Raw genomic sequence first — 26,980 nt, 5'->3', positions numbered from 1 at the left:
GTGCAGAACTCTTCCTTGTATAAAGATAGAACTTACCTACTGAAATACAGAACCATCAAAATACATTGTTTATTTAGTAATAAATACGTCATTGTTATTATTGGAATTGTCTGTATAAAGAGACGACATACCACCATTCTTTAACTAACGAATGCATTACGGGTGGTATCAACGCAACTCCCATAAGGGGCAGTGTTGTAATTCTTGTTACAGTTTTCCTCGAGTGGTACACAAAAAAACCTTCCACGTCAAAAAGTCTGGAAATTAGGGTGTCCCAATTATAGTGTGTTGGAATGTGGAACATTCGTCATAACAGTTCCCACTAAATGAGTAAGAGATGTCCAAACATTAGGGACAGGTGGCAACTCTTCTATAACTTTATAGGAAGATTTGCTTGGTGAATACTCCATCTGAAATGTTATGTCTACGATATCTTGGGTGAAACATGACTCTTCCTCCCTTGCTTTTTGGACTAGTAATCCACCACAGAGATGACACATTATGGCCTGCTCGACTGACAGAAGACATCTTAAATGGGGCATTCCATTATTGGTCGTGCCCTTGTGTTTTAATTTTGAGTAAGAGATGTTAAAATATTTTATGCTCGACCATGCCGAAATGTAGTAATTATACACCTGGTAGCAGCCCTTTAATGGACCTCATTAAAATACACCTATTCATTAAAGTTCAGGTGTTCCAGCAATCAGAAAATACCATTGTAGCAATATGAAAGCACAAGTATTGATTATTCTTGGATATGCAATCGAAAGACAACTAGCGCGAGACATTTGTTTCTCGGAAAAAATCAACACTTTTGCGTCTGCGCACATCTCACAATTTACGAGGTATTGCACAAGGTCAGTTCCGCTCCTCAGTCAGATAAGAATAACATGAATACTTATGAATAATTTCAAGTTAGAAATATGGTCGAGCATAAAAAGTCGTATGAAACTTGACTATAATGGTAATTAAGACGCTCGTATGAAAATTATGAAACTCGCGCTCGTTTCATAAACATACTCGCGTCTTAATTACTATCATTATAGGCTCGTTGCATAATGTACTAATTCGATTTTTCCATATGCTGTAAAGCCATAATGATAAATGTACAAATCAGTAATAATTACGGAAAATCTGTCGTACTTTGCATCTAAATGTATTTTGTAGAAATTTAATATTTTTTTGGTAATTTCATAGAAATGGTGTACTAAATTCCAAGTATTTTGGATAAAGTAGGTGGTTTTGTGTGTGATGACACGTAATAACTGGTGTCATAATAATATACAGTAGAATAGAAATAAGTATTATATGCCATACAATAAGGGTAGGCGAAACTAGCACATGGAAAGTTCAGGTGATACCTTTGGCTTAGTGAAGAATTGATCCAACTTTATTTGTATATTCCGTCTAATAAAGTAATGTATTAGCCACATCCCAAACTAATTCGAAATACAATTTTGTTTGTAGACAACAAGTATTATTTTCATTGAGATTAAGTTAGCAGAAAAACGACATATTATGTAAAATGTTTGGCTCTCCTATCCAAATACCGAAATTTGTGTACTTTATATATTTCTATGTATGCCTTAATTTAGATTTAGATTTAGATTTTATTTAATAATAATATATACGTAAAACATTACATTAAAATACCCCGAAAGAGCAATGCTCGTGTTCGGGGACAGTTCCGTTACATAGATATACATACTTTGTAGACAAAATACTTAAGAAAAAGCTCACATAAAGATGATAATAAAATTAGTAAATAATAATACTAGTAATAACTGAGTGAAAAAAGAGACAATGTTGAGATTGGTGGATTAATATTAAATTATTATTAGTAGTATAATTAGTACAGGTCATGTTGATATAGTAACCAAGATAAGATAGAAAAAATATACTTAGGATAGAAATAAACTTGTTTTACAATACATGGTACATAATATAAATACAGGGAAGTCTGTCATATAAATTTTTTAATTCTGGATCTGAAAATTTTATTGCTTAAAGTAGTCAATTCTGGATGAAATTTATTATCGAATTATATAGACGTGGACCATAATTTGTACTGTGTAGTAAAGCAGCAGATGTGAAACATTTAGGTTCAACTAATTTAAGAATTTCATTTCGTCTTGTATTATGATCATGTGGCTGAGCTACAAAATTCATTCTGTTTTTATGATAGAATTTCATTAAAGAGTATTTATAAATTTGGTCAATTCTAAAAACATTCAATTCGGAATGGATCAAATTTGTTGGATAATCCAGTTGCCTTTTCAAACAAATTTTGATTATACGTTTTTGCAACATAATTAGAGGAAAAAGAGCAGTTTTTGTAATGCCTCCCCATCCAGTTATACCATATTGGATAACAGATTCAACTATAGCCAAACAATATTAATAACATTTTGAAAAATAATTTAAAGCCGCTTTTTTTGTCTTCTTTAGCATAGATCGTAGCATCTTAAGCATATCATTAAGATATGCTTCTTGGTTGCCTTTGTACCCAGTATACCGCTTCTATGAAATTACCATTTTTTTCGGAACAGTAAGTCATAAATGTTTATTTCCTTTAAATGCTATATAGAAACTAATTTTATTTCATATTTGTAACAGGGGGTTCAGCCTTTGAACAAATATGATTCACCTAAGATAGTCTTTCAAGATTCTACTGTAAAACCTGTGAAAGTGGCATCACCACGACATTCATCATCTAGTGCCAGTGGTCTCTACTCAGCCATTCGGAAGAAACAAGAACTGTTCCAGGTACAAATATATTAAAACTGTATAGATATTATTCTAGGAGTTTATTATGAAACTTCACACTGTATCAGAATATATGAAGTTCTAATCATCTATTGATGTCTCAAGAAGAATGGATTTTTTGAACTTACGAGATTTGGTACTTAGAATGTTACTAATCTTTATAGAACAGGAGGGGTAACATTAGTAGCAAAAGAACTAGCTAGATACAGAATAGACTTTGCAGGAGTACAGGAAATTAGGTTAAATGGAAATGGCATATCACAAATAGATTACTTGTTGTATTATGGGGAAAGAAACAATCACCAATTAGGAACAGGATTCTTTGTTCATAAAAGAATAAAACCAGCAGTAAAAAGGATCGAATTTATCAGTGATAGGTTATCGTATTTAGTACTTAAGGGTAGATGGTGCGATATCATAGTTATAAATGCTCACACTCCTATAGATGAGAAAGATGACCATATAGAGGACAGCTTCCATGAGGAATTGGAACACACTTTTGATCAGTTATCTAGATATCACATGAAAATTTTATTGGGGATTTCAATGCTAAAGTAGGACGAGAGGATATTTTTAAACCGACTATTGGAAAAAGAGCCTACACATAACTAATAATGATAATGGCGTTAGGTTAAGTCAACTTTGCCACATCAAAAAATTTAATTGTCAAAAGTACAACATTTCCCCATGAGGATATACATAAATATTCTTGGACATCTTCAGATGGATTCAAATAAACAACACAAACCAAGTAGATCACATCTTGATAGATAAAAGAAGATATACTAGTATAATAGACATTCGATATTCCAGAGGAACAGACTGATTCTGATCATAATTTGGTAATTGAATTAAGAGAAAAACTATCAGTAGCCAAGCGAGTAGAGTAACAAGTTAATATTAGGAGATTTAATATTCCAAAATTAAAAAATGAGGAAACTAAGCAATATTATCAGGTCGAAATTTCAAATGGGTTTGCCACTTTAGGAAGTTCCGATGAAGTTGAGGAAGAGGTCGATGCTAATAGGATGTGGAAAAGTATTGGAGATGATATCAAAATTGAGGAGTTGAATGCAATAAGGGCCCAACCTACAAAAAGCAGTTTTGAGATAATGACCTTAAATGTTATCAAGTTGCCATAGAAATGTTACGACATGCCCCATAGTAACACTAATATTTTTTTTTTAGTTCTTTTTGTCATTTTTGGCAGGATTGTACCTCAATTTGGGTGTTAACATCATTATAATTATGTGAAAAATGAATTTAGTTATAACATTTCAACAGTCCTACAGACTGGTAATGATAAATATATTTAGTTGTATTCTATCTTAACATTTAAAAATAATAAGCAAGAATAAAATTACAAACTGTTCGTCTTGAAATAATGTGTATTGAACTTGAAAAAGTTAACATAGGCTACATATTAATAAAACATGTAAACATAATATGTTATTACTCATATTATGTTACTAATGTTCACTGCCTTATAAAAATAATAGTCTAACATTCATTTCTCTTTCTTCACTTGTCTAATCATCTTCATTGTCTTCTTCAGTTTCTTCTTCTTCTTCTTCTTCTTCTTCTTCTTCATCTTCCTCATCATCATTTTGTTGAGGAGTCTTTGTAAGGACTTTTTCATACAACATTCGAGACGATTCATCTAGGAAGTGAAACAAACTTCGAATATGGTTTAGTTTGCTCTCTTAACACCAGTAGTTGCACGTGGTAGTAGTTTGCAAGTTATCAGGAAGGGATTTCTTTTTCTCAAATTGGAATGGTGTATAGTAACCAACATATTTAGGTGAACCGAAACTGTGCCCAATGATGTATAAGATAGTCTGCAATATGACTGAAGTCTAAAAGGGGTTGATTTTGATCTTGGTTTAATCCTACCAAAAGCTGCACTGAGGCCCTCATTCCAGTTTCTTATTATTTTGGAACCATCTATAACATTAAATGGAAATGGATTTTGCCTGCATTTCTTAAAAATGTCTATGTATTGTGATGCAATATACACATTTTCAATACTTTTCAATTTTTGACTGTAGAGTCCAAAGTTGTGATCGCACTGATTGTAGGAGTGCCCCCTTACAGGCAATACATGAAGAACAGGAACATTAAATGTCATAGAAATCCATGAACACAAAGCCATAAACACACTATTTTTGTTCTGACCTCTTGCTGCATCAGAAAACAAAACTATTTCAGTCGGTTTGTACCCCTCGTCCTTTCTTTTGCACATCAAGAAATCATGAACGAAAGAACCTACACTTGATGGGTCTTTTTTTACCCTCAGTTTCTAAAAAGTAATAAAAACTGATTTTACCATCATTATGGCAGTTTACGTTGAAAAGATATAGCCAGAGTAGCCTCTTATAAAACTGTGATTTTACGCTGAGTTTTGGCAGAGGGAGATTTTGAGCATAATTGAATACCAACCTAAAACCGTGCTCACAGCTTCCTGACATTTCCCAATGTATCGTTTCTTTATTTTCTTGTACGCTTCAATCTTCCTTTGATGTAAAGCATAAGTTATTTTACACGGATCATTTGGATTGCTTTTTAATTTCACTAAAAACACTGTACAAAAATCACAAACGTCCATTCTTGGAGTTTTGAATGAAAATTTACAAGTCTTCAAAAAGTTGAAGTAGCACCTGTAGCCAATTTTCAGCGTTAATCCAGTATGTTCCTTGAAGTAAGTTTTGAAAAAGTTCAAATAAGATTTTAATGTTTAGGTTAGGATTTTCAAAATACTTCTTACTTGATTTCTCCCTTGAATAATGAGATGATTTGTGTGGTAGTGATTCCAAGTATTCTTTTGCTAAATCCCAAACACTGCTTTGAACCTTATTTGGACAGTTGTTGTGACGACCTCTCATATCCTTGAACGAATTGCCCTCTAAAGCCTTTTTTTGAATCACACGGGTCCTCTTTCTTGATATTTTATAGAGATCCAACACAAAATTTTGGCATGTTACAACTGTTTGTCCACTAGATTTAACAGAATAAACCCAGGAAAGTGCTCTGTTTTTGTCTGCATCGACTGTAGCCCGTTTTATAGGCTGTGATGTCATACAAGCAGCTAAATAAACATCTTGTTCAACTTTTTAACCACAATCATAGAAACAATTAAAACGATGAACCTGGTTATGAACTCTTTCAAAACATTTCTTAGGACAACACTTACTAACAAGTTGAAAAGATTTACTTTTTATCAAATTGCCACGTGTATTCAAATATGATGAGCCCCTATTTCGTTTTCTTTTCCTTTTGATTTTCTGATTCTGTTTCCTAGGCCCAGGCTCCTGACTATCTTCTGAGTCAATTTTTCCATCACTCGAAGAGTATACAATATGTTCTGTACTCATTATTCAAGGCTAATCTTAATGATATGTACCAAAATCTTCATAAATAAATAATTATCACCCTTTTGATATATACTAAACTATTTTTAGCCAAGAACTTGAGTTTTTTTTCACATAACACAACACCAGCTGTAGAAGTGAGAGTAGACAATCGTTCACTATGAAGCCTCTCCTGACCTCAGTTGTTAAAATATTATAACCAAACTTAGTATGCATATCAACCAAAGTATAAAGAATCTAAAAAGCCATTGAACGCAAAAAGGGCCAAACCTCCCGAGGGCCCTTATTGCATTCAGCTCCTCAATTGTAACTTATCAGAGCATAGGCTATTATGAAACTAAGAAAAAGAAACCGTGGTTTAATGAAGATTGTTTCATTGTAGTAGAAAGAAGAAAACAGGCAAAATTGAAATTCTTACGGATCCAGTTAAGGCAAATAGAGATAATTATTTCAATGAAAGATGGGAAGCAAAAAGAGAGATTACTTAAAGGAAAAAAACTCAATGAAGTAGAAACAAATAGTAAGAAAAAAAAGTTACAGATTTATATAAAGACATAAAGGAATTTAAGAATGGATATCAGGCAAGGGTAAGCATGATCAAGGATGAGAATGATGACTTGCTTACAGACTTTCATTCTATCCTGAACAGATGAAAAATCTATTTTGGGCAACTACTAAATGTACATAGGCCAAATAGAAATAATCGGCACAATATTCAAATACAAACTGCTGAACCATTTATACCCGAACCCACACTTCCTGAAGTAGAAATTATGATAGAAAATTAATAATTGAGGAGAAAAATTCGCTCCAGCACCGGGGATCGAACCCGGATCCTTGGTTCTACGTACCAAGTGCTCTGACCACTGAGCTACGCCAAATTCAATCCACAGCACCGGACCGAACTCCTCTCCTACAGTGTTTCCCTTTTGTGGCCTGACTCCAAGTTGGGCATATACGTTGACATTTATATTTCAAGTCAACTGCCATTTTACAAGAAGCGCACTCAGCTGAGTGACTAATGGCCGGGATTCTGCAGTAAAGTGCACAGCAATCTGTACAGAATCATTGACTGCTAGCTAGATGAATTTTACTAGAGATGTTATTAATTGGTCCTACAGAATAATATCTGTTATAGTGACAATTAATATTTGAGTAAAATCTAGTAAAATATGATAGAAAAGCTGAAAAAAATACAAGTCTCCAGGTATCGATCAAATTCCAGCAGAATTATTTATTACAAGAGAGTGAAAGTGCATTATCTAGTGAAATTTATAAGCTTATACATGCTATTTGAGAAAAGGACGTTGTACCAGAACAATGGAAGGAGTCCATAGTTGTAACTGTAATAACTTTCGAGGAATATCAATTTTATTGACGTCATACAAAATTTTAACCAATATTCTTTTGAGAAAATTAACTCCTTATGTAGATGAAATTATTGGCGATCATCAGTGTGGTTTTAGGCGTAATAGATCGATTATTGATCAGATTTTTTGTATTCGACAGATATCGGAGAAATAGATTTGAGGGAGGTGGGGGATATGATGGTAAGGAATGGATTAATCTTGCGAGGATAGGGACCGATGGTGGGCTTAAGTGGGGATGGTAATGAACCTCCGGGTTTCTTAAAACGCATAAGTAAGTAAGAATGAAATTAGTTCTTATTACGAAAAACCACTTACTACAGACCTCACTATGCTATGACCTGCCAAGAAAATTGTGAAAAAATATGCAGGTGAAGTAAAAGTATAAGTAAATAACGAAGCAATAAACTGGCCTGTATTTAAGAGTCTTGTCACCTGAGCTATGCCTTTTAATCTAAAGAATGAAGGATTTTTTGAGCAATAAATGTGTGGTAAATTATTGTGTAAAGGAAACTGACTTTACTGTCATCTAATACAATGAATAGGCCTAGATAATGAAATGAAATTTATGCCTAGTAAAAGTAGAGTGAATTAAAAAAATAGAAACTCCAAAAAATACAGTTATTTTAACCAAAATTATGTGCTTCTTTCATTGTGATTAACGCATTTGCACTCACTTTGTGCTTAACTTGATATCTGCCAATGCTGAAGTAACTTCTTTCGTCCTTGTTGGATAAAGACAATGATTATATCATCATACTGTGTCATTTGCAGCAGTTCACATTCGATGCACAAAAGAGCCATGTCTTGTAAATGTCCGTGAGATGATGTACTGTGAATGTATGTTTTTATTCGATGCAGTTTCGGAAAAAAAAAAAAAAAAAAAAGCTATGCCGAACTCCTGGTAACAGGATTACAGAAAAATGTCGACATATGGATGTAAATTTTGTAAGTCTTTTTCTCGAATCGTGAAATAAATGTCTTAAGAGAGTCTTGTAAGTGGGCAACTGCCATGGAAAATACTCTCTTCACGTAAAGACTCATCAAGATCAGTAGTTATTCTGTAACATTGGCTAGATTAATTGAATGATTCTGCACACAGAACCTGCTATATAGTTAATCATGAACAAGATGTGTAGGAACCCACAATGTCCAGAGTCGGGCAATTTACAAATGTAGTTGAGGCAGTAGTGTTATGATTTCATCCTATTAAAGCAAGTTTAGTCCCTGAAAGCATTTTATGTTTAGAATCAGAAACGTTTAAGAAAATGTGACCTTATGTTGAAAATAAAGCTCAGCTATGCAGCTGTTGAGTGTTTCAACTTTTAGAACCACAGAATGTCAGATTTATTTTAGTTCATCATCATCATCATCCTTGCATGTATTGGGCCTAATGGCCCGTTACGGTCTCTTGCCAATGCTTGAATGGTCTGCCCAAGGATCTCTTGTCCACAGGATGGTAATTTAAAATTTGGCATGGAATTCTAGAACGAGGCATTCTGAGGACATGTGATCTCCAGTTTTGTCTGTATTTCTGTAGGTATTCCGTAATCGGTTCAATCTGCAGTTCTTTCATAACGTCAAAATTTTTAATGTGATCCATTCTCGTGTATCCCGCTGTACGACTCATAAATCTCATTTCTGCCGCCGTTAATCTTTGTGAATCAATATTACGAATCGTCCAAGCTTCACTACCAAAACAGAGTATAGGTCTGGCCAATGTTTTATAAATTCTGGTGCGCATGTGTTTTTGTACTAAGGTTGGTTTGAATATCTGATTAATTATCCCCATTGCTCTGTTGAATTTAATAATTTTCTCATTCAAATCCTTTTCTTCTTCATATGAAATTTGGTAACCGAGATAACTAAAATTTTTGACTTGTTCGATGATCTCATTATTGATGCATATTTTGCTACGGACTGGTTCCTTTCCTAAAAAAGCCATCACTTTAGATTTGTCAGTTGAAATTTCCATATTGAAACTTTCTGCCATTTGATTAAAGTTGTAAACCAAACGTTGCAAATTATCTTCTGAAGTTGCCATAAACACAATGTCATCAGCAAATAATAAAATATCTATTTGGGACAAACGACTTATCGGTATACTCCCATGTGGTTTCAATCTCCATTCCTTAATAATGTGATTCATGTATGTTATAAATAATAGAGGAGATAAACTACAACCCTGTCTCACTCCTTGATTTATTTGTTTCCATTCTGAATATTTGTTTTCAATCCTAACCTGTATATGATTATTATTATAAATATTGTAAATAGCTGTTATTAATTGATTTGGAATACCATCATGTGCTAAAATATTCAATAATTTGTTTCTATCTACTCTGTCGAAGGCTTTTTTATTTTAGTTCTATCCGTTAAATGTATTTTGCATTAAGAAAATAAAGACAGGGAATTCAGTCTTCATAGTGTTATTGTAGAATTTTGTTGGTGAGTGGAAAATAATAACGCAGTTCGGTACTCATGTCATTAAAACATATTTGCAGCACATTCATATTAGTTTAATTACTCCAGTACAGCAGACGTCAACGTAAAAGTAACAGGATATTAATTTTTATTGTATTTTTGTGTTTCAGAAGAAAGATGGCCTGCCTGTGCACATCAAAGGAGGCCCAATGGACAGAGCACTTTTTGGACTCACATTTGCATTGTGTGGCATTGGAATGATTTTTTCAGTACACACTCTTTATGTCCTATCATACCCCAAAAAACCATAAACTTTATAAGCTTAGTTATTTTCATCACAGTTTCTTGGAAACAAGACCAATTATTGTTTTCTGTTTACAGTTCACATGTGCCTATTGTCTTCCCTGTCAATTTATGACGTCCTTTGATTATGCCTGATTAATGGAATGAAATGATTTGACTTGTTGAATGTAAATTGAAAATGGAATAATTTCTATTTTTAAATTATTTTTTTGGTAATTATTTACTTTAGCAATACCATATAGTCCGGTTTAGCTTACTTAATACCCTAAGGGTGAAACCTAACCATTTTTCCACTATTATTAAATATGCTAGTGGATTATAGTGATTTTCTAGCTCTCAGGTTGAATTTTCTTTTACCAACTTCGTTTCGAATTTCGGGTACTGACAAATACTACAACTGGCAGTTATTTTGTTACTGTTATGTTGGTAGCAAGATTTCGGTTTACAGTAAAACAAACTGATGAAAATGCAAGTAAGTAAATACATTTTTAGGTTAGGTCTCATGAATTGTAAACTCTTTAGTCAAAGCAATAAATTTCATGTTGCCTGACAAAATAAATTGTAATATTAGATCATGCTAATCGTAATTACCAATATAATATGCGAGATGTCCAGGAGGAAAATATACTATTTCATAAATAAATTATTGAACCATTTAGGAAACACCTTGCAACATAAAGATGAGATGTGGTAAATAACCAAGACATTGTTATTGTTAACATTATATTATTATTATTATTATTATTATTATTATTATTATTATTATTATTATTATTATTATTTCAGTACATAGCATTGTGATTTTACCCTCTGATATCTGGTATTAGTTGACAACACTGAAGAGATGGCCAAATTAGCCTTTTAGGAACTGCTCTTACATGATCCTCACTATATACTTGTCTCTTGATTATGGAAGTAATTGAACAAGTGGTGAATGACGTAATAAATAAGTAATTTGATATGTGGACATTGTGGATGGTTAGTGAAAGTAAATAGAAAGTAGAATAGTTTTAATTGCGGGAAATATTATAGACTGCCAAAATACAAATCGACAGTGTGGTTGGAAGGTTTCAGGACGAACATAACCTAAACTAACCTAACTTAGGAGGTAGTCTGAAGCATAGCGAGATGGAAACCACAAAGGAAGAAGTAGAGAAATAGTGGATACGAACAATATTACTAAAGTAGTAATTACGAGTTTTATCATACTGTAGAAATTTTGAAAAACGTTTAAATTAATTTTTTTTTTCTCATTTTATCAGTTGAATCATCTGATTGCTACAAGTTAACAATGTTGTGTTTACATTTTTAATTAACTTACATAGACTTTTTTAATTGTTTGTTTGTACACATGAAATTCTATTTATAAAATATAATTTTAGGATATAGTCAGTTAATATTTTGAACTTTGAAACTAAGACGTCAGTTGACAGATTATGTCCTATGTTTGCTAATTCCAGATTTCGGCATTTAACTAATTTATCCTGCAGACAACATTAATTTACTTATAAATTGATATAGTAAATTTGTTCCTAACAGAAAACTTTCTTTGTACATAAGTCTACATTTTAAGACCGAGATATTTGTATAAAAACAACTCCTTTTTTAATCCTTGAGTCTACAGAGACAAATATTGGAATTGTTGTCAAGAAACTGTTTTGAATTTGAAATTAGTAGCATATTATTAGATTTGTACTTAAAACTTGTACAGTATTTAACACATTATTTCATTGGTTTGAATGAAATTTTGACTGTAATTTATATGAAGTGTATTTTGAAATCTGTTGCACTTATTAAATTAGTTTATATAATGTTTAGTATTGCATTAAATTCTTGTTTTTCAAAGTTAGTACATATTAGATAAAGTTGTTGAATGCTTTAAATAATTTATTACTCTGCTAACAGAATTACAACTGGGTGGTCCTCAACGTGGGTGGATTTTGAATCAGGTTCATGACGAGACATGGACCCATATCTTACTCTATTTTCGGATGAGGCCTGGTTTCATTTCCATGGCTATGTTAACTCCCAAAACAACCAATATTGTTCTTCTGAAAAAACAGTGTGCTTCAAGAAGTGCCCCTCTATGTTGAGAAAGTAAGTAGTTGTCTGGAAATATAGAAGTGGACAGTTTCAACATCTTCAGGTGGATAAACTTTTCAACATCTATATTCAGTAATGCTTTAAGAAAACAAAATCTTTGCTGCCATTGAGTGATCCATACAAGCTCTTCTAGCTTTGTAGCCCATAGTACACACAATCCTGGCATTCCATATTGTGAACAGACAACCAGTTGTTTAATATATATATATATATATATCAGTGGCGGTTCCTCGGGGGAGGGAAGGGAGGAACGTCCTCCTCACATTTTCTTCTTTTGAAAGTAAATACCAAATAAAATATGTGCCTTGAAATTCGAGGAAGATTCGATAATTTTTAAGTTCACAGCTATAAGAAAAACTCAGGTGATCGAGTTTTAAACGACGCGCGCTCATGTGCTGTAGAAAACCATGAGAAAGATGTGAGATTGTCTGTGGAGGAAAGGCACTCCATTCCTCCTCTACTGCAGTTAACACACATAGACAACAGCGCACTAGCGGCCAGAGAAAGAAGCAGAGTTTTAAAGCAAGTAAATGAACGGAGAGGGAGGAGATCCTCCTCTGAATCAGTCATGGACGGGAAATAGAAACTGACTGGTCGTGCAGCAAGCTCGCTACCACTGCCACCTAACGATGCTGCATTCAACCAGACTATAACACATCTAGGAGAAGACACAACCAAATCAGTTTTAACGCAACGCTATGAAAGACACCATATAAACTTTTTTTTTATATTATAAATCAAAAATATTATTCATTGCACTTTATATAGGCTACTATTCATGGTTTGAAACTTTCGTGGATATTTGAAAGTTAAAGTCTGGTTTATGTAAAACAAAGAGGAAGTAGTTCTACGTAGTTGGCCCCTGAAATTCACTTCTATTCATTGTTTACTAGACAGGGCAACAGCCAAGTTGTTAGTTTTGTACAAATATATTTGAAACTGAAAGTAGGTACTCCAAACTACATCATTTTTAACATAAAAAATTAATCGGCCACCGGCAGCTTTGAACAATAATGATAGTATGACTTTACAAGAACTGACATTCTTCAAAAGCATGTGATACTGAACTTGTAAAATGTACATGTCGCAACACAGACCACGTGTGGGCAGTGTTCTCGCTTTCCTCAGATTATTTCCCATTCCCATTTCCATTTCCGTAAAACGGTTCCGGTCACGAGTTAGTAGCTAGTATCTTCCAACACGTGTGATGCTGTAGTGTGCTCGAAAAATGCTACGAGGTTGTGAATTTCCTTGTAATTGTTAATTTGCGCAATTATTCAACAATGAATGGAAGTGAAAATATAATATATTTTGGACAATTTAGGAAACTCAGTTTACAAGAACAGATTATTGCTATACAGAAGGGAAGGCCAACCCCAACACTACCTGGTCTTACATGTATGCATGTTGGCTAATTTGTAGCATGTTTCATTCAAGGTGGTGTCATTTCGTGCTGGTAACTTCTTTCCTCCTCTTAAGGAATATGCAGGAGCCGCCACTGATATATATATATAAAAACACACACACACAGGGTTAGTTAAAAGTCCCGCACCACCTAAATAACTTTTGAAGCATGTGGTTCAGTGACATGAAACTTGGCATGTGGGGATAACCATATACTAAGAACTCAATAATGGTATTACAGAGTTTTTTCTATTTCTGGTTTAACCGGAAGTAACTCCAACTCTCTTATTTTAAATGGAACACCCAATATATATTTTTATTTTTGAATAAAGCTCATTAAGAGCTTTTAAAAAAGTACCCATACTTGATACTTCTGTACAAATTCAGTGTTGCTAAATAAAAATGGAAGTGATGCAAGATATTCCTAAAGTCTGGTTAAATCATTCCTTAAATGGTTTCTATGATCGAGTGACACTTGTAAAGCAGCTGAGGGCTACCAATTTGAACACATAATTTAGAAGGTGAGCAGCTAGCTTTGTTTTGTTTTGTTTTTGTTAAGGAAGGAGTATTTTATTATTTTAATATTTGATACACTTTTCTGTTTCCTTGACTTAGTAACACTGAATCTGTACAGTAGACCAAGTGTGGGTAATTTTTGTAAAGCTCTTAATGAGTACTATTCAAAAATAAAATAATATATTGGGTGTTCCATTTAAAATAAGAGAGCTGGAGTTACTTCCGGTTAAACCGGAAGTAGAAAAAACTCGGTAATACCACAGTCTAGTATATACAGTCGCAAAGCTCAATATGTAGTAAATATGCAAACATTAGATAGTTGCTCACCACTAGGATCGCTAATATCGCCTCATTACAAGCAATGCAAAATAGTACCGTCACAGTCTATTGTTTCTAGCACCCTCAAAACTCAAGCTTCGTGATTGTATACAGTAGACTGTGGTAATACCATTATTGAGTTCTTAGTATATGGTTATCCTCGCATACCAAGTTTCATGTCACTGAACCGTATGCTTCAAAAGTTATTTAGGTGGTGCGAGACTTTTAACTAACCCTATATATATATATATATATATATATATATATATATATATATATATATATATATATATATATAGAGAGAGAGAGAGAGAGAGAGAGAGAGAGAAACTCATCCGGCCTTAATTAAGGATGACCACGAGGATCCGGAAATGAATAGCAAACAAATACAATTAATTAAATATGAATATTGTTATAAAAATAAAGTGTAGTAATTAAGCACCATTGATTACCAATTGTAAAATAAAATCTTAGAAGATGACTAAATTATACTGATAAAAAAAGATTTTATTTAAAATTAGCATATCCTTAATTAAGGCCTTCTGAGTGGTATAAATGAAATTGTATAATCTGCAGGGAATCTTTGAGAATTTGCGAGATGATTTTTTTAATTTCAAAAGATGATATTGATAATTGTTTTAAAAAATGATATGTAAATTTTAGTAAAGAACTCCGAGCACCAAAAAATAAACCTGTCGCTGACCAATTGAAGAGAGGGATGTTATACTTGGCACTAAGGTAGGCAATACAAGGCTCATAAATGGCCCTCTTTTCCTGATCAACCTGATGAGCTTGGTTTAGATCTCTCTCCATGCGTATAGTTGGATCTGTGATAATAGAGAGAGAGACAGAACCCACATCACTTAACGTGATTCGGGTTCCACATAATGCGGATAGATGGCAGGACTATGATCCATTTTAAAGTTGCACACCACTTCGGCGGGCATGTTATGCATGATGTGTATCTGTGAAGCGTTATGTCGTATACAGGTGTTCGTGTAAGTGTGTTTCATATAAAATGGATGGTTTTTAAAATTGTCAAATTTCCACTTGATGGCAGCTGCAAACACGCATTTACTTCCTAAATGTAAAGTATCTGTGGAAGAATTATTTATTTTCACAGTAGGTGCTGAAAATAACTTCTTTCTGTAGACCATTGATTCCCAAAGCGAGAGTTGCAACACCCAAGGGGTTCTGGTAAAGAGCTGAAGAGGATCGCGAGATTATCTACGAAATAAAACAGTCTTATTAACGTAAATTTAATTATGTTGCATTTAGAAACATAAACAGCGTTGAATATTAAAAAAAAAAGTTTCAGTAGTTATAAAGTTGTTGTTGTTGTTTTCTAATGCCAGTCGTTTGACAATAAAGTCATTTGACCTCTTGCGCTCCAGTATTTTTCAAAGATATTATCCTGGTCAGCCACTGAAGCACAGATTTTGAGGTGTTCCGAATCCATTGCTTGGTTTGAGTTGCACAATGGGCAGTTAGGGGACTGATATATTCCAATTCTATGCAGGTGTTTGGCCAAACAGTCATGGCCTGTTGCCAATCTAAATGCAGCTACAGACGATTTTCGTGGTAAATCGGGAATTAACTGTGGATTATGATGCAGAGAGTTCCATTTTTTCCCTTGAGATAGTAGTAGTTATAAAGTAAAAAACAGTAAAATGCTATAAATGCATATGAACTCTAGATTTACAAACTGTTATCATTTTCAATTTATCGCTTTTGTTTTGATAGCTATCATAGATTAGAAACTTATTTTGCATAAATACAGATTTGAAATGATGAGTCCACTGCAAGAATTGATGGATGTCAATTTCTAGCCGAAAATGAACCAAGACTGTCGGTGCATAGCTTAAGACATATAGAATGTACATAGAGAGTTATATGGCATTAACACTGATAGTCATTGTCCAGTAATGATCGGAAAATCTTAGTTAAGCTTTGAGCGCTAAGCATTTTGAACTTTCAATTGCTTCTCCTGCAAAATGTATTCCAAATGACATCCATCATTCTTGCAGTGGACTCTTCAAATACTAGGCCTATAAAAAATTTAGTAGCTTCTTTTGCGAGTTCGAGTTATTCTTGCTTTCTTTAGAGGCAAAACTGGTCTGTGCTCTGCGAAAAGTATAGTTTCAACATTTCCATCAATTCCTTGAGCACGACTTTTTACTCTTTCAGGGAAGAATTCTGTTTGTAATTTTGTACATATTATTTTAGTAACAAACTTATAATCTTATATGAGTCTTTCCTTAATATTTTTTTGGAATTACAGTCAGTTGAATGCAACTCTCTAAAATCGCCTTCATTATCCAGCTTTGACTGCCAAAATTGTTTTGCGTTTCTTTCAGAAAATACACAAAAATCTGTTGTTTAAAATTATGCAAACTTCATTGCATGTCCACAAAAATAAACTCCTTATTTGTTGTATCATACAGTACATAGCTAAATTTTCAATGCTTTTTTAATTCACTGAAATGAATCAAATTTCTTTTTGTCAAGTGAGATTGACCAGAAATCAAGTTTTCTCGTACAGTAGAACCTCGATTATCCATGGCAATGAAGGGGTGAACTGAATGAACGGTTAATGGAAAAAATTGGGTAATCCGTACTATAAAAAATGTTCATAAATCAAGAGAAAAATACTTAATTTCATAATTTGAAGCTCCTGCCATACCTACTGCAACCACTGGCATCTTCACACTACAGACTATACTGTACAATGTTATGCTGGTTATAAGGAATAAACACAATGATGTACAATAATATGCAACTAAAAATGCAAGAGAATTGGATTTATTTACACAATCTACAGATTCTCATAACCTCTGTGCTGGGAAGAAGTCAATTATTTACTTTGGACTTTCGATTTATTTAACTTGGTCTTTATGTCCATTCTTAATTTTCTGATGGCAAGGATATCAGGAAATTGAGTATCATCTTCATGCACCAAAAATTCCAGTAAAGTTGCTGTTGATTGAAGCGCTACATGTAGTGGCACATGTCTTTTTCTATCATCTTCTCCTACGCATATATACAATTTTGCTAGCAACAGAAACACACAGTAATTTTAACTATGCATTAAGTTTAGAGTTCTGGTTATCAGTTTTTTTTTGTAGATCAATGATATCTATTTTTAAAGACTTTTTCATCCACTATCTCAACTAGAAAATGTTTATTAGAAGAGATAATTTATAAAATATAATATCAAGTCAATATACATACTTACCCACATGACATTCGTCACAGTTATCCATTTCTGATGCAGGGATAACATTGTTACTTTTGGACAGCTGTCTCGGCGAATATTTTTAGAACCAAATATTTTAGAAATTGGAATATATTCTAAATAAAAACAAATAAGCAAATAACATTCAAATAACTTTCTTTGCCCCCATGGCAGTCATGGGATGTCTGGCTAGAGTTTCGTTGTTGAGAAAGTCCAGTTATAATAAATAATTGTTCCAGGTTTATTTCTATTTGTCTTTAAATACTTCTCCTTCTCATAGATTTCCCAGTCATATTGAATTAAATAAACTGTTTGATATAATGTACTGAGCATTAAGAAATATTATGGCTGTGAAATATGTTATGCCTGATCTGTTTATTACAAGAAAAATGTTCGTACATAAATGTATTATTTTTTTCGTACACACATTTGAGTATACTTGACGAAGAATTCTCGGTTCAATAGAAAAACTGCTTTCTGAAGGAATGTTAGCACTGTCTTTCTCTAGTGACAATCACACTAGCTTTGATGCACGCTGTTCCATTGAAGGGCTCAGAGCCAAAGGCGACCAACCCACAATTTTGTATTGTTCATTTTATGCCTTTTTTTTCAAAACAATACATTGGTGTTATAGATTCATGATATTTTTTTGTATTCATTCAATGTAGACCAATTAAAATAAATTGTGAAACCAATCAATTTTGTCAGGATGCTCTTAATTTCAACACTTATTTACTCCATGTTGAATCTTTCGTACATTACTTTTAACATTTGAATATTGGAATATTACTGAAATCAGAAGTAAACAATGAAATACTGAAACAATTGTCTTTAGAGACAATTAATATTAGGTACCCTCCACAAAACTGGCTTCATTTATACACCGACGGATCCTTGATCTCCAGAGAACAAGGTGCCAGTGCAGGTGTTACGTGCTGTCTCTTCTCACTTTATAGATCTCTTGGATATGGAACAACAAGTTTTGATGATGAAGTCATTGCAATAAGTGAAAGTCACAGGAATCTTCTATGCCACATCAATAAATTTAGGAATGCAGTTATATTGTCAGACTCCAAAGCAGCTATTCTATCAGTCGTCTCTAAACACACACCTTCATCTCAAACAGCAGAAATAACTAAAATGCTCTCTCAATTATTATCACTCAATAAAAGAATTGTATTCCAATGGATACCATCCCATTGTGGAATCCCGGGAAACGAAAATGCGGATGCTTTAGCAAAGAAGGGCAGCACTGCTACTCACAGACCTGTTACTAAATCTACATATTACTCTGTGAAGAGATTTATTAAATCTACATACTTAGACTTCAACAAACAAAATTTGATAACTCAATCCCAAGGGAAAAAATGGAACTCTCTGCATCAAAATCCACAGTTAATTCCCGATTTACCACGAAAATCGTCTGTAGCTGCATTTAGATTGGCAACAGGCCATGATTGTTTGGCCAAACACCTGCATAGAATTGGAATATATCAGTCCCCTAACTGTCCATTGTGCAACTCAAACCAAGAAATGGATTCGGAACACCTCAAAATCTGTGCTTCATTGGCTGGTCATGATAATATCTTTGAAAAATATTGGAGTGCAAGAGGTCAAATGACTTTATTGTCAAACGCCTGGCATTAGAAAACAACAGCATTTGAATATAAATAATTGATTAAATGGCGATCTTACTCGTGTTAATTGTGTAAGCATGTGCGGCTTACAGCTGTTTTGCAACATAGAACACAACATAGAACAAACATATATACTCAACAATGAACACAACAAATATGCAGACAACATAATATACTGGCACAGATATGTAGACGACATACTCATACTATACACAGGAAACAAACGACAAATACACAAACTACACCAATACATAAACAAAATACACCCAAAACTCAAATACACACTGGAACTCGAAAACAATAACTCCATAAATTTCCTAGACATCACCATAACAAAAGTTGACAACAAACACACCTTCAAAATATACAGAAAACCAACCACCACACACATACACAACACATCTAATCACCCCATACAACGCAAACATGCTGCATTCAGGACAATGGTACACAGATTACTCAACATATCCAGAGCCAACAGCACTACAATGAAGAAGTGAACACAATCAAATACATAGCACAAGAAAATGGTTACAACCCAAACATTATAGACAACATCATAAGGAAGACAAAACAAAAACTCAACAAACACAAAAACACACAAAAAACAACACAAACACAAGAACACAAGAAATACATCACACTAACATACGAAAACAAAAACACACAAGATCGCATCCTCATTCAGAAAACAGGAATACAACATAGCATAAAGAACAGAAAAAACACTACAAAGACATCTCAACACACAAACATCACAAACAAATAAATACAACCACACAGGCGTATACAAACTCACATGCAATAGTTACGACAGTTTCTACATTGGACAGACAGGCAGATCATTCCAAACTCGATACAAGGAACACATTAAAGCAATAACCAGAGGATACAGTACATCTACATATGCTGAACACATAACTAATGCCAACCACACATACAATAACATAAATACAGACATGGAAATCCTACACATACAACCCAAAAACCAAAAACTTAACACACTAGAACAATATGAAATATACAAACACACTAAAACACACCCCGATCAAATTCTCAACACACAGATCAATTTCAGAACACACACACTATTTGACACCACATTACAACACTTTTCAACAATCGAACACACCCACACAACAGGCAGCAAAGTTCGAGATGACGTCGAGATCTAGTAGGCTCTGAGGATGGTGTGAAGAAGCACCGAAACAGCTGTAAGCCACACATGCTTACACAGTTAACACGAGTACAGTAAGATCGCCATTTAATCAATTACTTATTTACTCATTTTGCAATTGTGGGTTAGTCGCCTTTGGCTCTGAGCCCTTCAATAGTACCAGTAAGTTGTGTCAACAAAACAAGAACATAATAACTTTCTGTGACAGACATCTAATTTTATTACAGGTTTTATAGTTTCCAAATTAGTACCGTTTTCATGTTAATTAGTTAAATTAAATGCTCGTGTTATAATGTATTCTGGATCTGAATGGTACCTAGTTCATGAGGCAGGTGTCTCCCTTTCTTTGTGATAAGTTATTATTTATTCTAAATTAAATTCTGGAGATAAGACATCATTAATTCATTCCTTCATAGTGTTCTGCCCAAGGGCAGGTCTTTCACTGCAAAGTCAGGATTCTCCAGTCTTTCCTATTTTCTGCCTTCCTCTTTGTCTCCGCATATGATCCATATATCTTAATGTCGTCTATCATCTGATATCTTCTTCTGCCACGAACTTTTCTCCCGTTCACCATTCCTTCCAGTGCATCCTTCAATAGGCAGTTTCTTCTCAACCAGTGATCCAGCCAATTCCTTTTCCACTTTCTGATCAGTTTCAGCATCATTCTTTCTTCATTCACTCTTTCCAACGCAGCTTCGTTTCTTACTCTGTCCGTCCATTTCACATGCACCATCCTTCTCCATATCCATATTTCAAATGCTTCTATTCACTTCTCTTCTTCACTTCGTCATAATGTCCATGTTTCTGCCCCATACAATGCTACACTCCACACAAAGCACTTTACTAGTCTCTTGTTTAGTTCTTTCTCCAGAGGTCCTCAGAAGATGCTTCTTTTTCTATTAAAAGCTTCCTTTGCCATTGCTATTCAATATAGACATTAAAATATACTTCCCAATAATTAAGTTCCGGTGAAACATCGACACAAAAGCCATTTTTAATTTATAGAAAATAACTTTATCTGAGCTAAAAAGATAAATGGGACATTTGCATATTTATTTGCTCACATTAATTGTTTGCTATTGTAGCAATTACGACACAAAACACAATTCTGTCATCACTTCAGGCCAGCTGGCCAAAGTGAAGACAACAATAGCAGAAAACACATTTGCGTCTCTATTTCTCAATTATGGATGAATATTATTTAGTATAACAAATATATATGATACATTTGTGTTATTGTCCAAAGTTAGTGGTAGAGAAATAATGGTAATAGGTGCAAAAACCACAAAATGCATGTTTACATCATTGTTTCTTCAAGTGAAAATAATAAATTTATCGAAGTTACCTTTATGCCATTGTTGCCCAACACACATGCACTCGCCACAACAATATGCACACTACTGACCAATCGGACGTTGTTGCTCCAGTAACGTACCAAATATGCACCAATTCTACAAAGACATACGTGTTATCTAGCCGTAAATTTTAATATTATTTATTATGTTTTTGATTCCCCAGATGAAGGCGTGTTCAGACAACAATTTGACATCAAGAACTCAGTTTCGGAAAAATTTGCATTTACATCAATGTTTCTCCGGATGGGTGATATGCAGACAGGTGGAACGAACTCATTTTTCCTTTTTTCCTGCAAATTGTGAACAACAGTAATCCTGTTTTGCTACTTGCCACACTTTGACATGTGAAATAGGAATACCCGGGCTTCTAAGACAAACAATGTAATGATTTCTGAGGAGACTGAATGAATGTCTTCTGCTTGTTTTGCTAAACCAGATGTGCGATGTTTTCCAGCCCTGCTTAACAAAGATCCTGTAGTTTCTAACTTCATCACTAGACATCGGATTCTAGGGCAAATGCCTATTTTGTTTCTTTAGGAGAAAAGTAAAAATAATTATTAATATTTGTGTTTCATGGAAATTGAAAGGTATTCAAAGAGTTTTATAGTGCCCTAAAATGCCCTAGAACGGTTATTAGAGCCTAATTTGTTAATATTCGCCTAAAAATGCCTAACTCACTGTAAAGTTTCGCATTTTACTCTTACTTTTTATAATTTATACATGCATTCACTGCGAAATTTAAGGCATTTAAAAAGTGGAAAGTTTGCTTCACATCGGCCATGAAACCATTGATAAAGGAAACAAAATGTTTTGAATCTCACGACACTCGCAATAGATTTCACCGAATTTAACATGTTTGGAGGCATAAATGCCGACAAAGAACCAACCTTAGTTTTGAAGCAGGCAACAATCACAACATGTGCTGCTACCGATTCAGAGATATACTATACTATAAAAATGACTGTTTTCGGTCTGAAACCGATTAGCTGTACTGCCCTTCAGAGTGTCATAAAATCACAATTTTTGGAGAAAGAGTGTTTTTCAAATATTTATGAAAAGTCGTAAAACTGCGAATTAGTAGGGTAAACCGTTACAAAATATTTAAAAGAATGGCCCTCCTAGTGTTAACACTACCAGGAAATGCAACAATAAGTGGAACTTTGTATTTTTGTCCAATTGAATCTCAATAACAACGGTTCATTTGAATGCTCGTTAACAGTTGCTCTTTCCCTCACCTTATTTGTGTTGAGAAGTTTTGAGCGGTAGGACGTTTTCCTGTGAAGTTTAACGCGATAATGCCGAAAAATATAAGTGCAAAATCTACATTGATCCGGCAATGGCTAACAGAATATTCAGAATTCACTTATGATGGAAAAATAATATTCTGCAAGATTTGTAGCAAACAGGTATGTAACAATAGCTGAAATATATAAATTCTATTAATTTTAATGAGTAGGCCTATAATATTTATACATTGACTGAGCTATCCTGAGGTATAATTCTTTTTAAGACCACTACACTTTAACCTTTTAAATTCCGATAGTTAAAGTATTTGCAGGTCATTAAAATTTTGATTGTTCGAACCCACTAACTTTGTGATAGAAAAACGGCAATACAACAATTAGGATTTTATTTTAATTCAGTTTACTTTACATTTTTAGATTTCGCAAGAAAAGAAGTGCCACCTAAAGCAGCATGTGCAAGGAGCGGCTCATAAGGCTAAAGCTCAGCAGAAAAATCAACTGCAACAAACTTTACTAACACAGCCTACTTCATCCAATCTCAGCAGCAATTTCTATGCTGATTTAACCAGAGCGTTTGTTGCTGCTAACATTCCCTGGAATGCAATTGAAAATCCGGTTTTAAGACAGTTTTTACAAAAATACTGCAAACAAAATATCCCATCTGAGTGGACCCTAAGAAAAAATTACTTAGACAGAATATACAATGAAACTTTAGCTTCCATTCGGGAGGATATAGGTGATTCTTACATATGGGTCTCTGTGGATGAAACCTCAGATCCTATGAATAGGTATATAGCAAATATGGTAGTAGGAAAACTTAGTCTTGATGGACCTTCGATTCCACACCTCGTATGTGTTAAGGAAATTTCGAAAGTGAATATCCAAGCCATTGCTTATTTTGTAAATAAAGGCCTACAGTCTGTATACTCAGGTAATATAGACGATTCTAAAGTTCTGTTGTTTTGTACTGATGCTGCCTCATACATGGTTGCTGCAGCTCCACTTCTTAAAACATTTTATCCTAACCTCACGCATGTAACCTGTCTAGCACATGGCCTTCACAGGGTTTCTGAAACAATCCGGAATGAATTTCCTCTTGTCAATTCGTTTATTTCTAACACAAAAAAATGTTTTTGTAAAGCCCCATCCAGGATTTCAATATTCAGAGAGAACTTTCCAGATATCCCACTCCCACCTCAGCCGGTTGTTACACGATGGGGAACCTGGATTCAGTCAGTGGTGTATTATTTTAAGTATTTTAAAGAAGTGGTCACAGTTATTGATAAATTACCTGAAACTGATAGTGCAGCGTGTGTGAAAGCAGTGAAAGATTGTCTGAATGACTCACGAGTGAAAAACGATATTGCCTACATAACATCAAACTTTTCTTTCATACCTGCAAGCATTGAACAATTAGAACGTGAAAAACAATCTCTTTGTAGCCAAATAGCAATAGTAAAGGAAGCTCAAGTGAACATACATTCTGCTTTGGGCGAAACTGGGAAAAAAGTTAAAAATAAGTGGGACAACGTATTAAATAAGAATGTAGGATTTTCATTGTTGGAAAAAGTATCAAGAGTGATATCGGGGGGAAAGTGTAAATGTTCCAGTAAGTATTGATGTTTCTATTGTACCTAATTTAAAATTTGCGCCTCTCACATCAGTTTCGGTTGAAAGAAGTTTTTCTGCTTTCAAAATGATTCTCAGTGACAAAAGGCAAAGGTTAACTGTGGAGAATTTAGAAAAAATTCTGGTGGTGTACTGTGCAGATAATTATAATAAAGTCTGAGCATGGAACTGAATTTCAATAACTTAAAATGAGTAATCTTGATGTCAATAATCATTATTTCATTAGTTTCAATATATTAAATTTGTGCAGCTCTGTTTATAAATATAATATAGTATTCTTTTTTAATGTTTAAACATACTTTTTTGTGCGTATTTTAGTGTATAACTAAAAATTTCAGTGAAAGAAATAAGTATGATACCTTGATGTGCCTAAAATGCCTATTTTCATTAAAATAGAGCCTAATTTTACAAATTTTGAGCTTATTTTAGGCGCCTAAAACTGCAATTTTAGTGCCTAAAAATCCGATGTCTATATCATCACTAAGGTGATGTGTCTCTCTTGAGAAGCACACACACATTGCACTGTCTCTGAAATGTCCTTTGCATGGGAACTATGGAGTTCAATATTCAATAATTTTTCTACAGTAACCTCACTAGACGTTTTGATTTATCTAAAGAAAATCAAAACTCGAGTGGGATTTAATTGATTAATAATAATCATAATAATAATTTATTTATACTGGCAGAGTTAAGGATATAAGGCCATCTCTTACACTGTACCAGGTCACAAAGTATACAAACACTGAAATTTAACAAAAAGTAAAGAACAGAATACTAACATATTACAAAAATAATAGCATAACAAAATTGGGACTAAACAATTTAAAAATAATACCCGATATTACTCGATTAGAAGAAAGTATATGAAGATTAGAAAAAATAAATTGCTCTAATGTAATAAAATATTAATTGACTTACTAAAATATTAAACTCGTGAAAATGTATTTCTGTACCATCTCATCACTACAAATATTCCGCTAGATGGTAGTAGTGTGTTATGATGAACTGTTCTCTTGTTACCAGTTGTGCCAACTATACAATCTTCATTGAACTCTGTGGACGATTACTGGTCAAGAAGGCTTTGTTGATTCAGTTTCATTTTTTTAAAAACCGTTGCATTCCACTTCAATTATCAATATATATTATAGTAGGGAGCAAAGATATTGGGGGGTCGTACATAGCACGTTTTGCACGTACCGCCCCCTCTCTTCTAACCTGTCCAGTGTGTTGACTGACTGGCAGTGTGTTGGTGCGTTCGAATGTTAGTAGTTGCTTACAAGCCAATCGATGTGAATAGAGAGAGTAATCATCGTATCTGTTGTAAGTTCACTGTGTAATATTCAAACAATATTTCTGAATACTAACAGTGAAATTACTTGTGTATCTAGTTGAGGGACATGTCTAGAAAGGGAGCCAAGCGAAAGGAATTTATGAATATTAAAAAAAAAAATTAAGATATGTGAGGACATTAACAGTGTTAATCTGAAACTCAGAAAGCTACTGCAGCATGTGGAGTTTCAGAGTGTATAGTTCAAAGAATTTGTGCAGAAGCTAAATCAGCAGAACAAACAATAAATATGGAAGTGCCAGAGCCATCTTTTTCATCTCCAAAGAAGGATGTACCACATAAGAAGGTAGTCACTGAAGTTGATGATTTCGAGAAGGAAGTGATTTGTAGGACAGTCAAGAGTTCTACTAGAAAGGATTATATCCCACCAGAGGTAAGGTAACGGAAACTTTGAAACAAAAGATCAACTTTCTCGGTTCAAAATGGTCGATGGGCAGAATTCTGAAAGATCTTGGTTACCGTTACAAGGAGTGCAATGATGGTAGATGCTTTTAATGCAGAGAAATGACAGAGTTGCTTTGAGAATGTAATTTTGAGAAATATGTATTTAATTAGACATGAGGTACCAGCACGACCAGTCATTTATATAGATGAAACGTGGATTAATCAGAGTCATTCCAGGCATTTCGCAAAATTTCACCTCGACAAGTGGACTTGAGGTACCTGTTGGGAAGGGTTCGCGGCTAATTATGTCTCAAACAGGTTCAGCACAGCATGGGTTTATTGAAGAGGCAAGGCTTGTATTTCAGGTAAAGATTACTTATTAGTTAGTAGGTTATTTTACTA

The 26,980-nt window shown here is 33.9% G+C and overlaps 1 protein-coding gene across 1 annotated transcript in view; it reads left to right on the top strand.

Annotated features, from left to right (window-relative positions):
* The window catches only part of LOC138715469 (cytochrome c oxidase subunit 7A1, mitochondrial-like), a 36,277-nt gene extending 24,232 nt beyond the window's left edge, over positions 1–12,045 (top strand). The window contains exons 2-3 of the mRNA XM_069848403.1: positions 2,617–2,766; positions 10,096–12,045. Of these exons, the coding sequence (XP_069704504.1) occupies positions 2,617–2,766; positions 10,096–10,236 (291 nt within the window). The 3' untranslated portion in view covers positions 10,237–12,045. The remainder of the gene's footprint in view (positions 1–2,616; positions 2,767–10,095) is intronic.
* Positions 12,046–26,980: the final 14,935 nt, after the last annotated feature.

Source organism: Periplaneta americana, chromosome 15 (genome assembly GCF_040183065.1).
Source record: "Periplaneta americana isolate PAMFEO1 chromosome 15, P.americana_PAMFEO1_priV1, whole genome shotgun sequence".
In the NCBI taxonomy this organism is placed as follows: Eukaryota; Metazoa; Arthropoda; class Insecta; order Blattodea; family Blattidae; genus Periplaneta; species Periplaneta americana.
Note: the sequence above shows the minus strand (reverse complement) of the source record. Positions and strands in the feature narration are given on the sequence as shown.